The sequence below is a fragment of the Solanum verrucosum genome, unplaced genomic scaffold (genome assembly GCF_900185275.1).
Source record: "Solanum verrucosum unplaced genomic scaffold, falcon-dt-bn FXZP01000196.1, whole genome shotgun sequence".
NCBI lineage: Eukaryota > Viridiplantae > Streptophyta > Magnoliopsida > Solanales > Solanaceae > Solanum > Solanum verrucosum.
Window position 1 is genome coordinate 896785 of NW_026020420.1, and position 18421 is coordinate 915205.

Genomic DNA, 18421 nt, shown 5'->3' on the forward strand with positions numbered 1-18421 from the left:
AAAATGCCATTTATGTCATTATTTTTTAGTCATCTATGAAACAAAACAAATAGGAGTGGATCTCATGTAAATTCAATTATTATCTTAATTTATTACTGTCATTAAAAAAATCAACTAATTTTAATTTATAAGTTGTAATCTTTGTTACAAGTAGTCTTTAATCTAATCACTACTATGAATTGTCGATTCATTCTTCTATAGGCACACGATCGATAATAAAAATAACTTTTATTCTACAAATATGAGTAATTTTGAAATTCAAATGCCTCTTAAATATTGCTCATTTATTGGCCAATGTGGTCCAATTAATTAGCAATTACTGAACTTGATCAGAAGTCCTTCATGTTATGCCTGTCACTCCATTTTTATTTTCTTGGATTTAATTTACACTATTCAATAATAATGAAAAGTTTCATAACAAATACGAAATAATTATTTCTCAAAAAATATATTTAAGCGAGTATAATATTATATAATTAGTATGTATATTGATTATATACTTATGGCTAGACAATTTTGTTTATTTAATCTACTGATTAAACATATTAAGATCATTTTTCTTGTCGCTCTATAATAATACTCAATAACTATAACATATTCACTGTAATTTCATAAGTGAGTTTTAGGGACGACCAAATGCATATACACAGTCTTACCTCTATTTTTTCGGATAGAAAAATTGTTTTTTGACTGATCCTCGACAATTCTCCTCCTTAATTCGAGTTTAAGATCGACAATTTGAATAAGCTCACACAAATCCGTGAGAGTTAATAATTAATTCTGAATCCAAATCTGTCATATAGCATAATGTATTCCTCTAAAATGTGCCATTTATAAGTGGAGAAAATTTGGGAAATATATTTAAATTACTATTTGACTACATAGAACTAAATTTAGAAAAGAAAATATTCCATAAAGGTTTTTACCCAGTGGAAGCAATATTAAAACTTTTCAAATATTTTATAAAGTTTTTTTACCCAAGTGAAAGCAATATTAAAACTTTTCTCCTATACCTGCCATTTAAAAGATAGGGACGTTACAAATCTCTTTGAACAGACAACCAAATAAATACATAAATAAAACAACCAACAAAATATATATTTAAACCCGTAAAAATAGTTGAGTCGGTGCAGTAAGTGGTATTCCATATGAAAAATTCGTAAGGGTGGTTATGTACTTATGTTGATGTGGTAACTGGTGGTATCCTATAAAGGAGGTCAGATATCAATTACTCATGTCAACACCTTCTCAATCGAGTTCATCGCATCATATTTGTCTAGTGTCATTTACATTTCATGACTTCATGTGTGATTTGAGGGGTATTGCACATGAACAGATTTACTCGTTCCCCTTCGAAGAGTAACAATTGTGGATTTTCATGGTTTCAACAAAAAAATAAAATTTGGATATATAGTGGAAATTGATAGATTTGAGTACAACATAGTCAATTTGTTCAATTTTCAACTATAGTCAATTAATAATGTACAATGTGTGGGAATTTTTTCTTAGTTAAAATTAAATCATATATTTTGTGGATTTCCAGATTTTGGTGCAGTTTTTAATTAGATTACAATATACGCAATTAATTTGAAATTTTTGTATGTAATTAAGCAAGCTGTAATTAAGGGTTTAATTGATTATGATTGTTCATTTATAATAATCATGGTCGTAATTAATCTGCCTATTGAAGGAGATGAAGGTACATAATTGAAGTGATGAAAGCACTTTAATTAGCATGATAATCTTTAATACTTGTATCTTTAATTAGTAATATATTAGTTAGCAGATATTCTAAAATAATATATACTACTTAGTATAATATATTAGGAGATATTATGATATTCTAGTACATGACGTTCCTAATTTTTTTTCTTGAAAAAGACACAAAAATCTCGTTATATTCGAAAAGGTTGAATCATATTAGGTTTATGCTAATCAGATCGTTTCTATGTTTCGATATGAGAGTTGAGACTTACTTCAAAGTTTTGACAAAGATGTTATATATTGAGATATTGAGCGCTTATGATATCTTGTACACGATACACATTTGGATAATTAATCGAGCAAATTAGTCAATTTTAAAGTGGATTTATTGTGCGAAGAGTGCGTTAAGACCCGTGACCGCCTGCTAAAGACAACCGAAGAAGATATGATATAGTCAGTCCATCCTAATTGCAAGTATTAATGACTGATTTTACGGTTTAAATTCGTAACATATAAATCACATCGAAAACGATATGATTGGTCAAGAAAGTATATTAGGCATGTATAATATTTTTGGAGTAATGGAGGTGAAAGTGCTAACTCAACAAGGACAATTGTTTAAGAATGGATAGAATAAAAAATAAATTTAAGAAATACTATTAACGTGAGATAATGATAAACAAATAATGTCCATGATAAACAATTTCGAAAAACTCATCCACAAATGTCACACACACTGTCATTTCTACAAGGTTGACATAAAAAAAATGCAAGTGCCTTAAAAAATATAATTTTTTGATTTTTCATTAAAGAGAAAAATTATTAGGAGAAATCCGCAATATCTGAAATATCAATAATATGCTTTAGCCGTTCCTAATCACTCATTAGCCATAACAAAGAGCCAAAAGGACCAAAACCCACAAAATGAGAGCCTTGTTGAGAATGACAACTTTATCTTTTTAACATAACGTTTAGGTCGAAATTAGAAATCGACGTATAAATTTAACGTAATTCTATAATTTTAATCTAAACACTATATTTATATTAAAAGTTATTAAAATGACAAAACTAGCACTCATAATATGAGATTAAGGACTTGCTCACACCCGATGAACTCTCTACCTTCTACCGTTAAGACTTGAGATGAAAAGTCAAGTTATCTTTTAAGTACACAAATATTTTAGATTATTTGTCATAAATTTTTAGTGATAAAATTATAATTTCCATCTTATCTTTATTTAAAGATTATAAATACAATAATAAAAATTATATATACAAAAATTAGCATAAAATGAAACACGACAGATAATTTAAACAGTAAAAAATATACTATATCTTACAAAAAAATAAGTCTCCGCATTACTGAAAGAGAGCGCGCATAGAAAATGGCGAAGTACTAAAAAAGGGAGAAGAGAAGTTCTTTGTGTTATCATAATTTTCTCTCTCTTCTTGTAGAAAAAGTATCACTTTCTCTCTCTATATACATACGGAGCCATAGCTATATGTAGAAATGGTGGAGAGGAGCTGTTGATGGTGCTAAACACTTTGCTTTTTGCTCAGAATTTGGTGAGAAAGAACTGATTTTTCACTTTAATTTTAGATATGTTTCAATTTCATTGTAAAATTAGGACTGCTTTAGTTTGAAATGCTTTTTGATGGGTCAGTTTTGTTTTTGCTTGGATGTTCTTCAATCTGGTTTGCCCTTTTTTGGATTTTAACTAAAAACATAGATGGATAAATTGGTATGCTTGTAAATTCTTCAAGATTGATTTTTATTTTTGGGTTTTTTGGGGGGGTTTTTGGTCGATGTTCTACCCCTTTTGACCTTTTTTGCTATATCTGTACTTAGTGGGTAAGTTTTCCTTTACTTGTGATGGAAGAATTAACCTAAATAGTCGCTCACTCCGAAGTTTCAACTAAAAATAGCGGGAGGATGTATGATATATGTATAATTTATATATATCTGCTATGAAAAGTAAATAGCGAATTTGGGTAGCTATTTGTGCAAAGATCCCAATTTTTCTATGGTATGAATGGTCCCATTAGGTTACCTAGAAGATGAAAGGAAAGGGAAAGGGAAAGTAAAAAGTCTGACTTTGAAATAGTGAAAATGATATTTTCAATTCAGAGAAGTTGTAGTTATGTGAATTTGTCAATTGTTTACTAGGAACAGATTCTTCTGTTTTTAATGTGATGTGTGCCTTTTCTGTTGTCTTAAGAGTCAGAAATTAGGCTTGAAGCTCAATCCTTTTATTGTCTTCTTGCGAACCCTAAGGGGCTTAGTTCCTTTTCTCCTTATTAGAATTAATTAATGGGAAGATTATTACTGTTTATGAATCTCTAGCATTTCATTTTGTTGTTAGAGCTCTAACAAGTTGTGTCTATGTTTTGAAGATAGTACTCCCTCCGTTTTATATTACTTGGCCCGCGTTTGACCTAGCACACTCTTTAAGAAAGCTTTAAATTAGAGGTGTATTTTTCTTAACCTTATATGATTTTAAAAATTCAATGAACATAACAATGATTTAACATGGTATTTGGTGCCAACTAGGCTTGGAAGTCTTAATAGGTGTAAAGAAGAGGGTCGGTGAAGCTACCCGTGTACTTAATAGGCTCTGAAAATCTAAAATTGTGACTTCAATAAGTTGGGAGTGTAGATACTTAATACTCCTACTATGGGTAGAAAGGAAAATGTAATAAAACTCTCTTGACTTTCTAAGTTGGACAAGTAAAATGAAACGTCCGTTTTTGGTATAGAGGCCAAGTAATATGTAATGGAGGGAGTACTTGGATGTACACACAGTGCATACTGTCTAATTCATTCCGAAGAAAAACTTTAAAAAATCTAACAGCTTTCAAAATATCTAACCTCTGGTAAAGTTAATCTTTCCATAAATGAATGATGACGTCAAAGAAGACCCCCTTCCTCTATGTGGTATTTCAAAAAAAATTCTCTGGTTCTCATCTTTGGCCATTTTCTTTCATTTCTTATTGAAAAGATCTTTGATCGTTAGTATTGTTATATTTCTATTGTACTAACGGTAAGTCTTTTTTGTTTTGTTTTAACATCTTTTTCCCAATGTTTGAATGGTTCCATTAGATTTCAAGAAAATGAAGTTCAAAAGGAGAACTCTTTTGAGCCTGAAATAGTGGAATTTTCCCTTTATTTTTTGACGATGATATTTTCAATTCAGAAAAGTAGTACTATGTAAATTTCTCACTTGGTTACAAAGGCAGATTCTTCTCTTTTCTTTTTTATGTGATATGTGCCTTTTCTGTTGTCTTGGAAGTCATAAGTAGGCATTCAAGCTCAATTCTTTTGCTGTCTTCTCACCAACCTTAGGGGGCATAGTTCCTTATTCTCCTTATTAGAATTCTTTGGAATTTTATTACTGTTTATGAATCTATAGCATTTCACCTAGTTGTTAGAGCTCTGTAAGTCGTGTCTATGTTTGACGATAGTACTTGGCTACACACAACGCGTATGGTCTAATCATATATCCACAATAAATAGATAAATACATGATATCTAACAGCTTACAAAATATGCTTCCTATTGCAGCTCTTAAAACCCAGATTGTAACCAACTACTTTGGTATCTGTTAGTCCACCAACATGACTATGAGTAATCCGACTATTGAAACTGAAGATACCTTTGCCAGCTTGCTTGAACTTGCTGCCAACAATGATATAGAGGCCTTCAAAATATGGATTGAGCGTGACCTAGCTAGTATTCATGAGGTTGGACTGTGGTATGGGCGCCAAAAGGGCTCAAAGCAAATGGTTCTTGATCATAGAACTCCTTTGATGGTTGCTGCTACGTATGGAAGTATTGATGCTCTAAAGCAGATTCTATCTCTACCTGAAGTTGATGTGAATCGTTCTTGTGGCCATGATAAGAGCACTGCCCTTCACTGTGCTGCCTCTGGTGGATCTCTGAATGCTGCAGAAGCTGTCAAACTTCTCTTAGGAGCCGGTGCTGACCCACACTCTAAAGATATCAATGGTCACTACCCTATTGATGTTATAGTTGTATCTCCTAGCTTTCACCTGGTTAAATCATGCCTAGAAAGCCTTCTGATGACTAGTACAATTGGGGACTGCAAGCTGCGGGTGTCAGTGTCCACTTCAAGCTCTTCTCCTCCACGTTCGCCTTCTCCTGGAAATAGATCACCATCTTCTGTTTCAGACTCAACATTTTCCCCAAAGAGTGCAAAGTCCAGTGACCTCCCAGCATATTCTATACCAGAAAAGAAAGAATACCCTGTTGACCCCTCCTTGCCTGACATAAAAAATGACATATATTCTTCAGATGAATTCAGGATGTTCTCATTTAAGATCAGACCTTGCTCTCGTGCATACTCGCATGATTGGACTGAATGTCCATTTCTCCATCCAGGCGAAAATGCTCGAAGAAGGGATCCAAGAAAATACCACTACAGTTGTGTACCTTGCCCTGAGTTCCGCAAGGGAGCTTGCCAACGTGGGGACATGTGTGAATACGCTCATGGGGTCTTTGAGTGTTGGCTGCACCCTGCACAATATCGAACTCGGCTTTGCAAAGATGGTATAGATTGTAACAGAAGAGTTTGCTTCTTTGCCCACAAGCAGGAGGATCTAAGACCACTTTATGTCTCTACTGGTTCTGCTGTTCCCTCACCTTGTGGGAATTCTGCTGCTGCCAATGCTATGGATTATGCTGCAGCCATGGGCCTAATACCAGGTTCTCCTTCCTCAGTCTCTGTCATATCACCATCACCTTTCACACCTCCAATATCACCTTCTGCTAATGGAATTTCAAGCATGGGTTGGGCCCAACAAAACGCCCCACCCTTGCATCTTCCTGGCAGCTTTGTTCATTCGAGTCGCTTACGGTCATCGCTCAATGCTAGAGGTATACCAGCTGCAGACCTGACTACATATCCAGATTTTGATGTGCAACGACAGCAGCTCCTAAATGAGTTTTCCTGCCTATCCCAGCGTAGCAGCATGAGTTCTGATTCTTTGAACCATTCAGCTCGTCCTATGACCTTTACCCGTGCAAATCTTGAGGATTATTTTCCTGCAGAGAGCTCATCTCCTAGATTTTCTGATCGAACAGTAGCTCAATCTGTTTTTTCCCCTACCCACAATTCTGCAGTTTGCAGTCCATTTCAGCAGCAGCAACAGAGCCTGTTATCTCCCATTAATATGAATTTCTCGCCAAGAAACATTGATAATCCTCTATTACAGGCCTCATTTGGAGTTCCATCATCAGGGAGGATGTCTCCCCGAGCAATGGAGCCAATCTCACCAAGAAATTCCCGTGTGTCAATATTAGCGCAACGTGACAGGCAGCAGCAATTTAGAAGTCTCAGCTCTCGTGATCTTGGCTCCAATGTTTCTGCTATTGTAGGGTCACCAGCTGATACTTGGTCAAAGTGGGGTACAGATACGGGAAAGCCAGACTGGGCTGTCAATACTGAGGAGTTGGGTAGGCTAAGGCAATCATCATCATTTAAGCTTGCTAACAATGGAAAAGAGCCTGATCTGTCATGGATACAATCTCTTGTCAAAGAATCACCACCAGAAATGATGAAGGATAAATGTGTTCGTCATGTCTCTGAACCCGAACTAACAGGTGCTGGTGCAGATCTTGGTGAAGGCTCTACGTCCCATTCCCAGATTGATCAATTGAGTGCATGGATGGAGACAAAAAACACTAATTGATTTCTTCTATCTACCCAAGCCTTGGTGGGTACCTGTAGAATTAGTCGAGGTGTTCTCAAGTTGGCTCGGACACCACCATTAGAAAGAAATATTCTAATTCTTCATTTTACTGATCCTTGACATCCTCAAAAGTAAGGTTCTGGTAAATAGTAACTGCATTTTATTCTACTTTTCTTGACATGTTTTCTTGGGAGCAAGACAACCGTGCAAACCGAGAAACAACAAGCAGAGCAAGGAGGTCCTGAATTTGGAAGAATATTGACCTTTTTTTTTGTTTTCTATTTGAATTTGATTCTTACTTTTCTTGACATGAAGATAAGCTTGTACCTTGTTTCATTGTACTATCAATTGATGATCTTTGACGTGAAGTTACCTTCATTTGAGATTTGATATCTCTTTTGATTTTTCAATCTATTTCTATGATGTGTTGGCTTTTGGAATAAATTTAGTGGTAGTAAGTTTTCTGATGGAAAGAAATAAAGACCATTTGAGTGGTTTCTGATGCAAGATACTCAAATTTATGAGAATTAGTATTCCATCCTTAAATAGCCTTATCTAGTTATCTTTCTGTGTGTTTCCAATAGTATGGTGATATATGTAGATAAAGAATAATGGTGGATTCTTGCTTACTCATGGGAATTTAAGTTGTGGTGTCAACTGTCAAAGTCCCATAAGTTGGACTTGGGTTTCTTGGATGTATTTCCTTTTCATATCTGCTTTACTTGAGCCAAGGTGTATCGGAAATAACCTTTCTATCGATAGGGATAAGGCTTGCATATATACCATCCTCTCTAGACCCCTATGTGTGTGTGATGAGTGGTGGGGTTGGCATTAGTTGAGATGGTACCCCTATTAATTTCAATGAAAGACTCTAATATTTTTGGTTGAGCGGTCAAATATATAACTTTGATCCTACTAATTTTAATGTACTCGATATTTCCTATGAATTCTGGTACAAGATACTATCATTACCGCCTGGACAATTAGACATCCAACTTGTAATCGCAATGACCCAATTGCTAGAGCGGAGCTCTACCAACTAAGCTATATCCCAAGCCAAGTGCACTTTCAATGAAATTGCATAAACGTATAAAGATTACATACTTGTGTAAATACAAAATCAAATATAACATCAAGATTAATTGAATAATTCTCTACCTGAATCTTGTATACATCATGTGAACTTGGGCCATTGAAACCAGCCCAAACCCGAACAATTCGATTTGACATGTAGTCCTAGTAAAATTGTACGTTTGCCCTTCAAATGAATTGATCTTTAATTTTTTCCCTTTAATAAATAAATTTATGTCTGGAGAGGGCATAACTTCTTTAGAAAATAAAGTTACGACCTGACATAACTTATGTAATATTATAATTTGAAAATATAAACTTGTGCCTTGCAAAAACATTATTTGTTATGAGAGACATAAATTGAAAATCAGCCCAAAATAGAGACAAAAGTCCAAATGACCTATAGTCCTATCCTAATGTTTTTTTTAAAAAATAAAATAATTGTTCATAAATTTTAATAAATATATGCCTTTATGTTAAAAGGAAGTGGTGTATTGGTATTAAGTGGCTTTGAATCTCCATGATTTCTTTTACACAAAAATGCCACGAAATGACCTTAAGATTATTTGAACATTTCTGAATTTTCTTTGGTATTATATTATTGGCAAGAAAATTCATAGAATTGGACCATATATTATAAAAATAGCAAGTGTTATAGTATTTAGTTATAAATAAAAGCATTTTCCCAGAAGTATCCTAAAATTCAACTCAATAACTTATTAGTCCTAAATTAATTTGACTTAAATAGTAGTAACAACATAATTTCCTCGACATTTCCTATGTGGATATATTAGCAAATGAGAAAGCCAAACTGAGAGAAAGTCACCCAATTATAATGTTGGGTTTTTCGTTTCGATTTTTTCGTTCGATATTTGATATTTGCTTTTAGGTTCGGTTATTTAAAAAAAGTAAATATGACCGAACTTAATCAAGATCAAACGCGATACTAGGACACAAAAATAATGTAGATTAGCAAGGTTAATTGTGTACTTATCTGATCCATGATCACTCCAATTGATGAATGACTAGGTCTTCCTCTCTATCGCTATTTCACGGCATGGCAACACAATGAGATATATAACTATCACTCCGACTGATATTTATATAAGGACTAGAGAAGAATTTAACTGCAATTAATAAAATTCTGATAGATCTCCCATTACAAATTTTGTCATGATCAGATTAAATTAGATTCACGATCCAATACCTAATTATCACACATCATACCCAAATTATCTAAAATATACATTTAATAATGTAATAATTGACCCTTTAATTTTTTTGACATAGGTCATAACTCATAACCAATAACATTTCCTATAAGAAACCTTTAAAAAACTCAAAAGCCATATGTAATAAATTATATTTTCATACATATTTGAGTCCATTTCAAGTTGTAATTTGGTTTATCTGATAATATTAAATCGTATTGTATTAATTAAATTTCAATTGGCATCTTATTTCTTATAACTAAACTTTATTAACGAATATTCCAAAAAGTACCGGCCAATACGTTTGTTTTCAATTAAACCAATCCTCACCATGAACCTTGCTCTCTTTAATTTTTCTATATAAAAACCACATAAGCTATAACCTAAAATAAACCATTTTTTTCGAATCCAAACCGAAAAAATACGTTATACTAGCATCTTTTCTGGTTCTTTTATCGAGATTCAAAATTCTTCGATCATTTCAATTTTATAATCTAGATCCAGTATCATAAATCATATCATTTCTATAAAATGATACAGATGTTGTTAGCGGCAGCCTTTATGGCAGCTCCACTAACGCTATTCTTACCACCAATTCGAAGCTTGAACTCGTTCGTGGAGTCATTAGAATTTTTACACTATGAGACCACGTCAATATGTAATTTAAATACCGTTCTTCGCTTTCGCGGCTTCTTCTTTAGATACATGGCCATTCCTCATGTACTTCTCCTCTCATCTCCTCCACCTCCAACTCTAAGGTAGTACTGGATTTATATAACTTGTGCATTGTTTTCTCTCTTTAATTTTATGAACAAAGTTTATTTTGAGTTGTAACATGTTCATAAAGTTGAAAATTTATGTTGCTTTTTGAAGTGTAATAAAGTTTGAATTTGCTTTGTGAGAAGAAGACCAAAATACTTCATTATCTATGAGACTATATATTTTGCTCTTTGTATATGCCATTGATCATATGATGTAACTTCAACAATAATATTTGTACTGTGTAATTTCACAAACGAGTCTGAAGAGGTTGATGTGTATAGCAATTTTATTTTTACCTTCAGAGATAGAAAGTTGTTTTGATAAACCTCAACTCAAGAAAATAACAAAAGTGAAGAAATCATATCATTTTCGTTTCCGTATTTAATAATGTAAATTTATTTAACACCATCAACATAATTTAACATGTGAAAAAGAATATTAGTGCAATAATAAAGTTATTTTTGTATGATTTACACTTTGTTTGGATCATTGTTACCCATTGTATTGTATTGTATCGTTACCTACAATGTTTGTTTTGATTGTTACTTAAAAAGTATTGTATTGTATTGTTAAATTTCGTTGTTACGTACCTATGAAAACCCCCATTTTATGGAACAACCGATTTGGTGCGTTCACATTGTTACTTAATTTATTTTTTCAATTATATCATGGCATAATATTTCATAATACTTTTTTACCCTTTACCATATATTATTTAATTCTAGTCAAACCTCCTATCCTAGAATAATTAAGGATATTTTAGTAAATTTATAAATTATAATATCGTACGATACAATCAAACAAAACAATAAAAATGTTATTAAACAACAACAAATAATACAGTCTAGCCAAACATTGTATCTACCATACAATTTAGTACAATAGAGTACAATACAATACAGTACATTATGAAACAATGGGTAACAATGATCCAAACAGAGTGTTAAAGATTACAATTTACCAGCTCAAATCATGAAAGTAATAACTAATGTTTGTATCAGGGTAGGTTACTTATTATATCACACCTTTCTAAAGAGCACACTTCTTCGAATCTTATGTGTATACAAAATATTTCATGCATCGAGCTATCTTATTTTTCCTTTTTAGCATAACTTAACATGTAATCGTAGATTACTTACCATTTATAACAGTTAATGATCAATGCTCATTAAAATAATGTTACACATAATTATTTTTTAAGTAATCTGATTGTATAAATATATTTTATATTTCCAATGTGTAAAATTTACATTACCATTTATATTTCTATTTATTCTCATATATTAAGGACTAAAAATACACCTTACAACTTGCCCAATACTAGTTTTAAAAAACCGAACCGTGGGATGAATCTTTTAGTTAATACTAGACGAAACATAAATGTTTAATCTAATTTACTTTGTTATCATCTTTTTTTACCTCCAAAAAAATAAATAATATGTTCCTCTGATACTTTTCATTTTTCGAGAGTTAAATAATTTAAGTTTTATCGGAAAATTACTCGTGGAATTTTTAACTTTTTTAAAATGAAATTTATATATTTGTAAACTACGTAAAAAAAATACTATAATTCACAATAATTAGTAATTCAAAATAATTAAAAGATATATGAAAAATATTACGATAAAAAAATAGACTTATTTAAATCTCGAAATCCGAAAAGGGTGACTCAACTTAGTATGTAACTCTCGACTTCTTTATTAAATTTGAAGCCTATAATCGGGATAAACGAGGATCCGACCCAATAACCCGAACCCGACTTATTTCCTACTTGGTTCTCTTTTCTTTCTTTTCAAATCTGTACAATTTTCTGCTCTGGTAATTTGAAAAACCCTCTTTAATGGAAGCTCTGCAATTTCTGAACTAAAGAGATTCATAGTTTTTTCGCCTCTTTCGCAGCATAGAAACACTACTAGAAATCGAAGGTTCCAGAAAAATCTAGCTTTTTTTTCTTTCTATTTGTATTTCAAATTTATGGTGTATTGGGAAGTTGGGGAACTTGCTGAATGTATATGGAAGGAGAATCAGGTTCTTCAAAAGCTTTTATTTTTACTTATATTAGTCTATTGTTTAATTAATTTCAATTTTTTGAAGAATTTCTGTATATTTATCACTGTGTAGCAGAAAAGGTTTTAGATTTTTGTTAGTTCTTCAGTGTTTTTACTACCTGTTATTATTTAGCTTCGTTATCTTATTTTCTTGTTGTTGTTTCTGCTTGTTACTGTTGGCTCTTTTGCATTTTGTTCAGTCGAGGGTCTATTGGAAACAACCTCGGACTTCTCAAGGTAGGGGTAAAGTTTAGGTATACTCTAGCCGACCCCACATGTGGGATTATACTTCTCTACCTTCTCAAGGTTGGGATAAGGTCTACGTATACTCTACCTGACCCCACATGTTGATTACACTGGGTTTGTTGTTGTTGTTGTAGTTCTTTAGTGTTTGTGGTATGGATTTTCTGAGAGACAACTGAGAATGTTCTTGACTATTTTTATCTGAGTTTCTATAGATGTTAATAAAGCTAAAACATGGGAAAGGATTTAACTTTATTTACTTTTGTACTCTTACCAAGTTAAGTTGATCATGTTCCTTTCTTTTGTTGTCCCAATTGATTTTGCTTTCTCAAGAGGGAGTAATGAGTATTATTGGTTCCTGTGGGGAGGCGGGATACTTCGTGCACCGATCTGTGTCTTTTTTGTTTGCCATGTCATTGGTTCTTTGTTCGATCTGTTGATTGCATATGGGCGACCTTTGCTATCTAGATTGAGTTAGACGAGCGGAGAAGGATTTTATGCTAGGGTGACTGCCATTCTATCTAGTATCTAGTACTGGGGTTAGTAGAGTAGAGCGGTCATAATTTATTTCTAGCCTAATAATCTTCATTGACTTGACGTAAAAAAAAAAAGATATACCCAGTTTTCATTTGATGGTCTTACTTAGCTAAAGCATGAGCTTCTCTATCTCCACGAGGTAAGGGTAAGGTCTTCGTACATTTTACCTTCCCCAGACCCCACTTGTGAGATTTCACTAGGTATGTTGTTGTTGTACGAAGTAAAAGCATAAAATTCAATTTGAGAGGAAAAAACTAGTGTAGAAGTGTGATCTAATTAGTTGAAACATAACATCGTTTTTAGTCCTTCTTTCTATCCCTAAAGCTCATAAGCTTACTGATTACAAGGCTGATGCAACTGACAGAGGTGAGTGTATAGTGAAATAAAGGAAGCTATTAAAGAATTAGCATTGGTAGGACTAGAAGGAAATCCTTGATCCAAGAGGCTGTAGTTCTAAGTATGTATCATTGATTTTATTTGAACTTGTATGCCAGCTGGGATTGTGAGTTTCTAGTAAATACGCATTGATATATGCAATTTTACATTTTCAGTTTCAGCTTTTTAATAGGCTTTGGTGAGGAAGCTTCCATCTAAGGAAATCAAGAAAAGTGTATGCTATGTTTACTTGCTCAAGGAATTGTTTAATTATGTTTACTTGACATGTTTTACCATTTCTCAACAGAACCCCCAATTTGATTTGGCTTGTTTGAGGCCTTGGATAAAGTTTTATAATTTTCTGTTTGGAAAAAAAAATCACAAAGAACGTCATTTGGTTATTGATCTAATGGGTGCAGGAATCTAATATTTTGTTACTTTTGTCATTATTGTGTATTCATTGCACTGTCATCCCTTCTATCTCTATGTCAAACAGCTTTATGAGCAGAGATAAGTATGAGGTAGCTGGGAATTGAAATAGCAAATTTATGGTCTCTGAAGCACTGCAACAGTCTTTCATGGCTACCAAACTTGCATGTACATCATCTCTGCCATGGATTTGGGTGATTGAAGCACTGGCAAGTTCCAGTGAGATAGACGCATCTTTACTCATCAGTATGTGTGAAGTTACAATTGCTTTATTTTGTGGAAGCTGTTGTTGAATTGTGGGCATGAGAGTTTTGACTTTAATAGTTCTTGCATAACAGATTTGGTTAAGAGGACTCCTGAAATCTCAGATGATCTGGGGAGAAATGCAAGGGAAATGGTTTCCTTGAGAGTTTTAGAGAGCTTATTTGGTCGGAAAAACTCAGATGCAAATAGTGTCGCTTCAGTTCCAGGTGACAAAGTTGAACTTGATCCGTCAAGGGACTGCGAAGATGTCCTTCGCTGCATATTGTTGGAGGTAATTAGTTCTGTCTTCTACTTGTATATGGTAGATTATTTGATTCAGTGATTTGAAAGCTCTAAGCAAGGGACCTATTTTCAAGGGAATGGTCTCCTTGAGAGTTTTAATTACTTCTGTTTTACATATGCTTAGTTGTGTCTTTGCATGTAAATGTAACACAGATGTCTGCATCAAATCTAAAAACAGCTACTCCAGATATGTTCAAGTGGGATGTTCTGTCATTCATTATGAAAAAGAGATCTATCTTGCCAAAGTGTCACTTGCAACAAGTAAGCTAGTTTTAATAGTCTTTTGAATTTGATTGGTTGGAACATATGAAAATATTATGTCTGATTGGGATTTGCTATATTTTCTGTTATAAACAGTTTAAAGATGCCATTGTGAAATCGACGAATCCTTTTTCCACTTCCTTGAAAGAAAGAAGTGGATTGGAGTTGGGGAACCACTACAGAGACAGTGGTACTGCTGATGCTATTGATTCTGATGGCTTTAAGCAGGGACATGAAATAGGAGGTGTGAATACCCGACATGCTGCACCAACTGAGAACTTGGATACTTCAACACAGGGCAACAAGAATGGCCTGCAAGAAAATCAGCCTGGAAGCACTCTGCTGCCTGTTAAGAGGAGTTTTAATGCCCCTACTGCTTATGAAATAGAAGTCAATAAAACTAAAGCCACGCCAGAGAAAAGTTCTGATCCATGTGCGAAGGCTGCCAAAAAGTTTAAGCAGGATGTTGCTGGTCCCATTCAGAACACTGTTCCTGATTTGATATCGTCTCAAAGAGATGGAGTCCCAACAGAATCATGTGGAGGAAGTCAATCTATTGTTCAAAAAAGGAACTCGGAAGATGATGGTACCCTTGAAGCAAATGGATGCCTGAAGGATGGTAAAGCAAAGCATGCTGCATCAGCAAGTGTTTTATGTGGCATTGACTCTAGTATCAAGGATCTGTTGCCTCAAAGAATGAGTTCAGACAAGAAGTTCCAAAATATTGGAAGTAGCAGCAATTGTTGTGCTGAACTGGGAACATCAAGTGACTCATCCCTGCATGTGATTCAGCAGGATTCTCGCACTTGTGGCTCCAAAGGTGACCTGGATTATAATCTTCCACGAGATCTGCAAAATGGCGAACCTTCTAATGCAGACAAAGAGAATATTGAGCAAAGTTGTGAATCTGAGTTCTCTGGTGATACTGATGAGTATCACAATGAGAGTACTGATCTTGCTTCACAGAAAAATGATTTCTTGAACTTGCAATACGCTCAGGGTGAAGATTCTTTGGCAACTGTTGATTGTACAGAGCTTAATCTTTGTGTGAAGTGTAACGAGGGGGAAAACTTATTAGTTTGTAGTTCTGATACTTGCTCTTTGGTGGTTCATGAAAGTTGCTTGGGTTCTGTACCCAACTTTGATTACAAAGGAAGCTTCTTTTGCCCCTTTTGTGCATATTCTCGAGCCATTTCTGAGTACCTGGAAGGTAAGAAGAAGGCCTCACTTGCTAGGAATGATTTGGCTGCATTTATTCGCTTGGGGGCTGGACAACAATCAAAGAAGTCACTACCTAGGTCACAAGGAATGAAGAAGCATCAATCTCAAGAGGATACAATTGTACAGTTGTGCCGCAATGTAAAGGGTAAGAATTCATTGAAGGAGGTCACAGAAGCAGGAAGTGCTCCAGCCGACAGGAGTTCTGTCGGAGCTCAAGTCATGCAAACCAGTGCACCTCAACCAGAGCCTTCTCGACCCCGCAATGAAAATGAGAGGAATTCATTGAATGAGGTCACAGAAGCAGGAAGTGCTCCAGCCGACAGGAGTTCTGTCAGAGCTCAAGTCATGCAAACTGGTGCACCTCAACCAGAAACTTCTCTACCCCGCAATGAAAATGGGAGGAATTCGTTGAATGAGGTCAGAGAAGCAGGGAGTGCTCCAGCCGACAGGAGTTCTGTCGGAGCTCAAGTCATGCAAACCGGTTCACCTCGACCAGAGGCTTCTCTACCAAAACAATGCTTAGTAGCTGGTCAACAACCCGACAAATCACCTCTTGGATGTCATAGATCAAGACAGAATCAGTCCAGAGAGGAAGAAGAATTGTGTCATGATGAGAATAGAAACAAAAATTCTTTGGAGAAGGCTGAACCAGCAGGAAGTCATCCAGTCACTAGAAATTCAATGCGTGCCGAGGTCACGCAGATCCATCCACCTCAACCACATGTTCCTCATGAACATGTGTGCCAAGAAAGTTCTTCTATAGAAGTAAGTTCTGAAGAAGAACAAGATGAGATAGGTTCCGGATACCATGTACAATTTAGGAAACAAGAAAACAAGTAAGTCCTTTGCACTTCTCCAATTATTCAAATCATGTGGTCACTTCATATATTCTTCCAAAAAGTGTCATCTGATTCACTTATACTTTCAAGTGTCTGCATTTACTTCTGTTTTCTCATCTCTTTTACATTGAATCAAAACATTTTGTTAATAGTGATAATCAGGCACGTGAATTACTGTTGTTTTATTTTTTTTGGTTACGATTTATACCTCTGATTGTTTGCTGTTCATTTTTATTGTTAGAGCGAGTAGTTGGAAACTCCGTTGATAAAGGATGTACTTTTAATTTGCAGTTTCTGTCCCTGGATTCCTCAACTGAGGAGGAAGAAGCTCCCATGGACAAAAATGGAGGAGGAAACATTAAAGGTACATGCATATTCTTTTGTCTAAAGTTTACTTGTTTACTGCCTCACGCTTATTCTCTCCTTGAAAATGTGGTAAGAATGCACCCCCTTTGTTCAAATAGAAGTTAGAATCATGCATATTCTTTTGTCTAAATTTTGCTTGTTTTCTGCCTCATGCTCTCTCCTTGAAAATGTGGTAAGAATGCACCCCCTTTGTTCAAATAGAAGGTAAAATTCACCTCTTTTTCTATAAATGCACATATATTTACTTATGAAAAAAGAAAAGATTGTCCCATTCAATAGGAATAAGGGGTTTCTTTTTGTTGGTTTCACCTGAATGTTGGAGGAATTTACATGCAGCTGTGCTTTTCCTTTCATGTTGCGTATATAAAGGGAAATATATCAATTTTAGTGATTTACTGTACTTTTCTTTTTGGCCATCTAGTGGTACTAGCCTTTGTTGTTGCTTCCACAGGAGGGATTACTACAATTCTCACATTTTCATGATAGATGGAAGAGGATTTTGGAATTTGGAGGTGATGTTTTCCAGAAAGGTCGGACATCGGGGGACCTCAAAGATAAGTGGAGAAACATTAGCAAAGCAGGCGAGAAAGCAACATAAATGTTTCTTTTTAAAATGGACTATATATGTGTAGTGTTGTCTAAAATTGTTGGCTGCTTTTTTTGGAACAGCATACTATTGTGCATAATGCAGTTACTGTTAATATGTGGCTTAAGTCTCTCCAATGGTAGTTTTTGTTAGACTTTGAGGTCTCTTGAGCCTTCTGTTGTACCCCCAATGTCCCTGTTAGAAGTTTTTTGGAATGAAGTAAGGTACGAAGCCAAAATTAGAAGTTCCCATGTAGCTTGCAGAAAATAGCATTTTGTTATAAACTTTTCTCTAGTGAAGTGTAAAAATGCTTAAATGTTCTGCTTGTAAATGTTCTGAAGATTTAATAACAACCTTGTTTAGCTAGTCTACCAGTTTGTTTGATCCTTTAATGATGTCAATGATATGAAATGGTCACTTTTTGAAGTATGAATACGACATCGGCTTATGACAGTTCTAGTTATGTTGCTTCGAAAGTAGCTGTTTCAGCTTTAGCCACTCGAGTTTTAGATA

The 18421-nt window shown here is 34.4% G+C and overlaps 2 protein-coding genes across 5 annotated transcripts; both read left to right on the forward strand.

Moving 5' to 3' along the window:
* The first annotated feature begins 3091 nt into the window (after nt 1–3091).
* Nucleotides 3092–7803, forward strand: LOC125841051 (zinc finger CCCH domain-containing protein 24-like). The gene is made up of 2 exons (XM_049520053.1): nt 3092–3270; nt 5267–7803. Exon 2 carries the CDS (start codon nt 5320–5322, stop codon nt 7411–7413), a length of 2094 nt encoding a protein of 697 aa, XP_049376010.1. The 5' UTR covers nt 3092–3270; nt 5267–5319; the 3' UTR covers nt 7414–7803.
* A 4487-nt stretch (nt 7804–12290) lies between these two features.
* Nucleotides 12291–18279, forward strand: LOC125841046 (uncharacterized). 4 transcript variants are annotated; one of them, XM_049520044.1, is made up of 7 exons: nt 12291–12382; nt 14157–14335; nt 14428–14624; nt 14789–14896; nt 14993–16953; nt 17248–17320; nt 17774–18279. In XM_049520044.1, exons 2-7 carry the CDS (start codon nt 14209–14211, stop codon nt 17918–17920), a joined length of 2613 nt encoding a protein of 870 aa, XP_049376001.1. In that variant the 5' UTR covers nt 12291–12382; nt 14157–14208; the 3' UTR covers nt 17921–18279. The 4 variants fall into 4 exon arrangements, with proteins under 4 accessions (XP_049376001.1, XP_049376002.1, XP_049375999.1 ...); XM_049520045.1 differs by lacking the exon at nt 12291–12382 and adding an exon at nt 12448–12485; XM_049520042.1 differs by lacking the exon at nt 12291–12382 and adding an exon at nt 12451–12485 and having other exon boundaries at nt 14222–14335.
* Nucleotides 18280–18421: the final 142 nt, after the last annotated feature.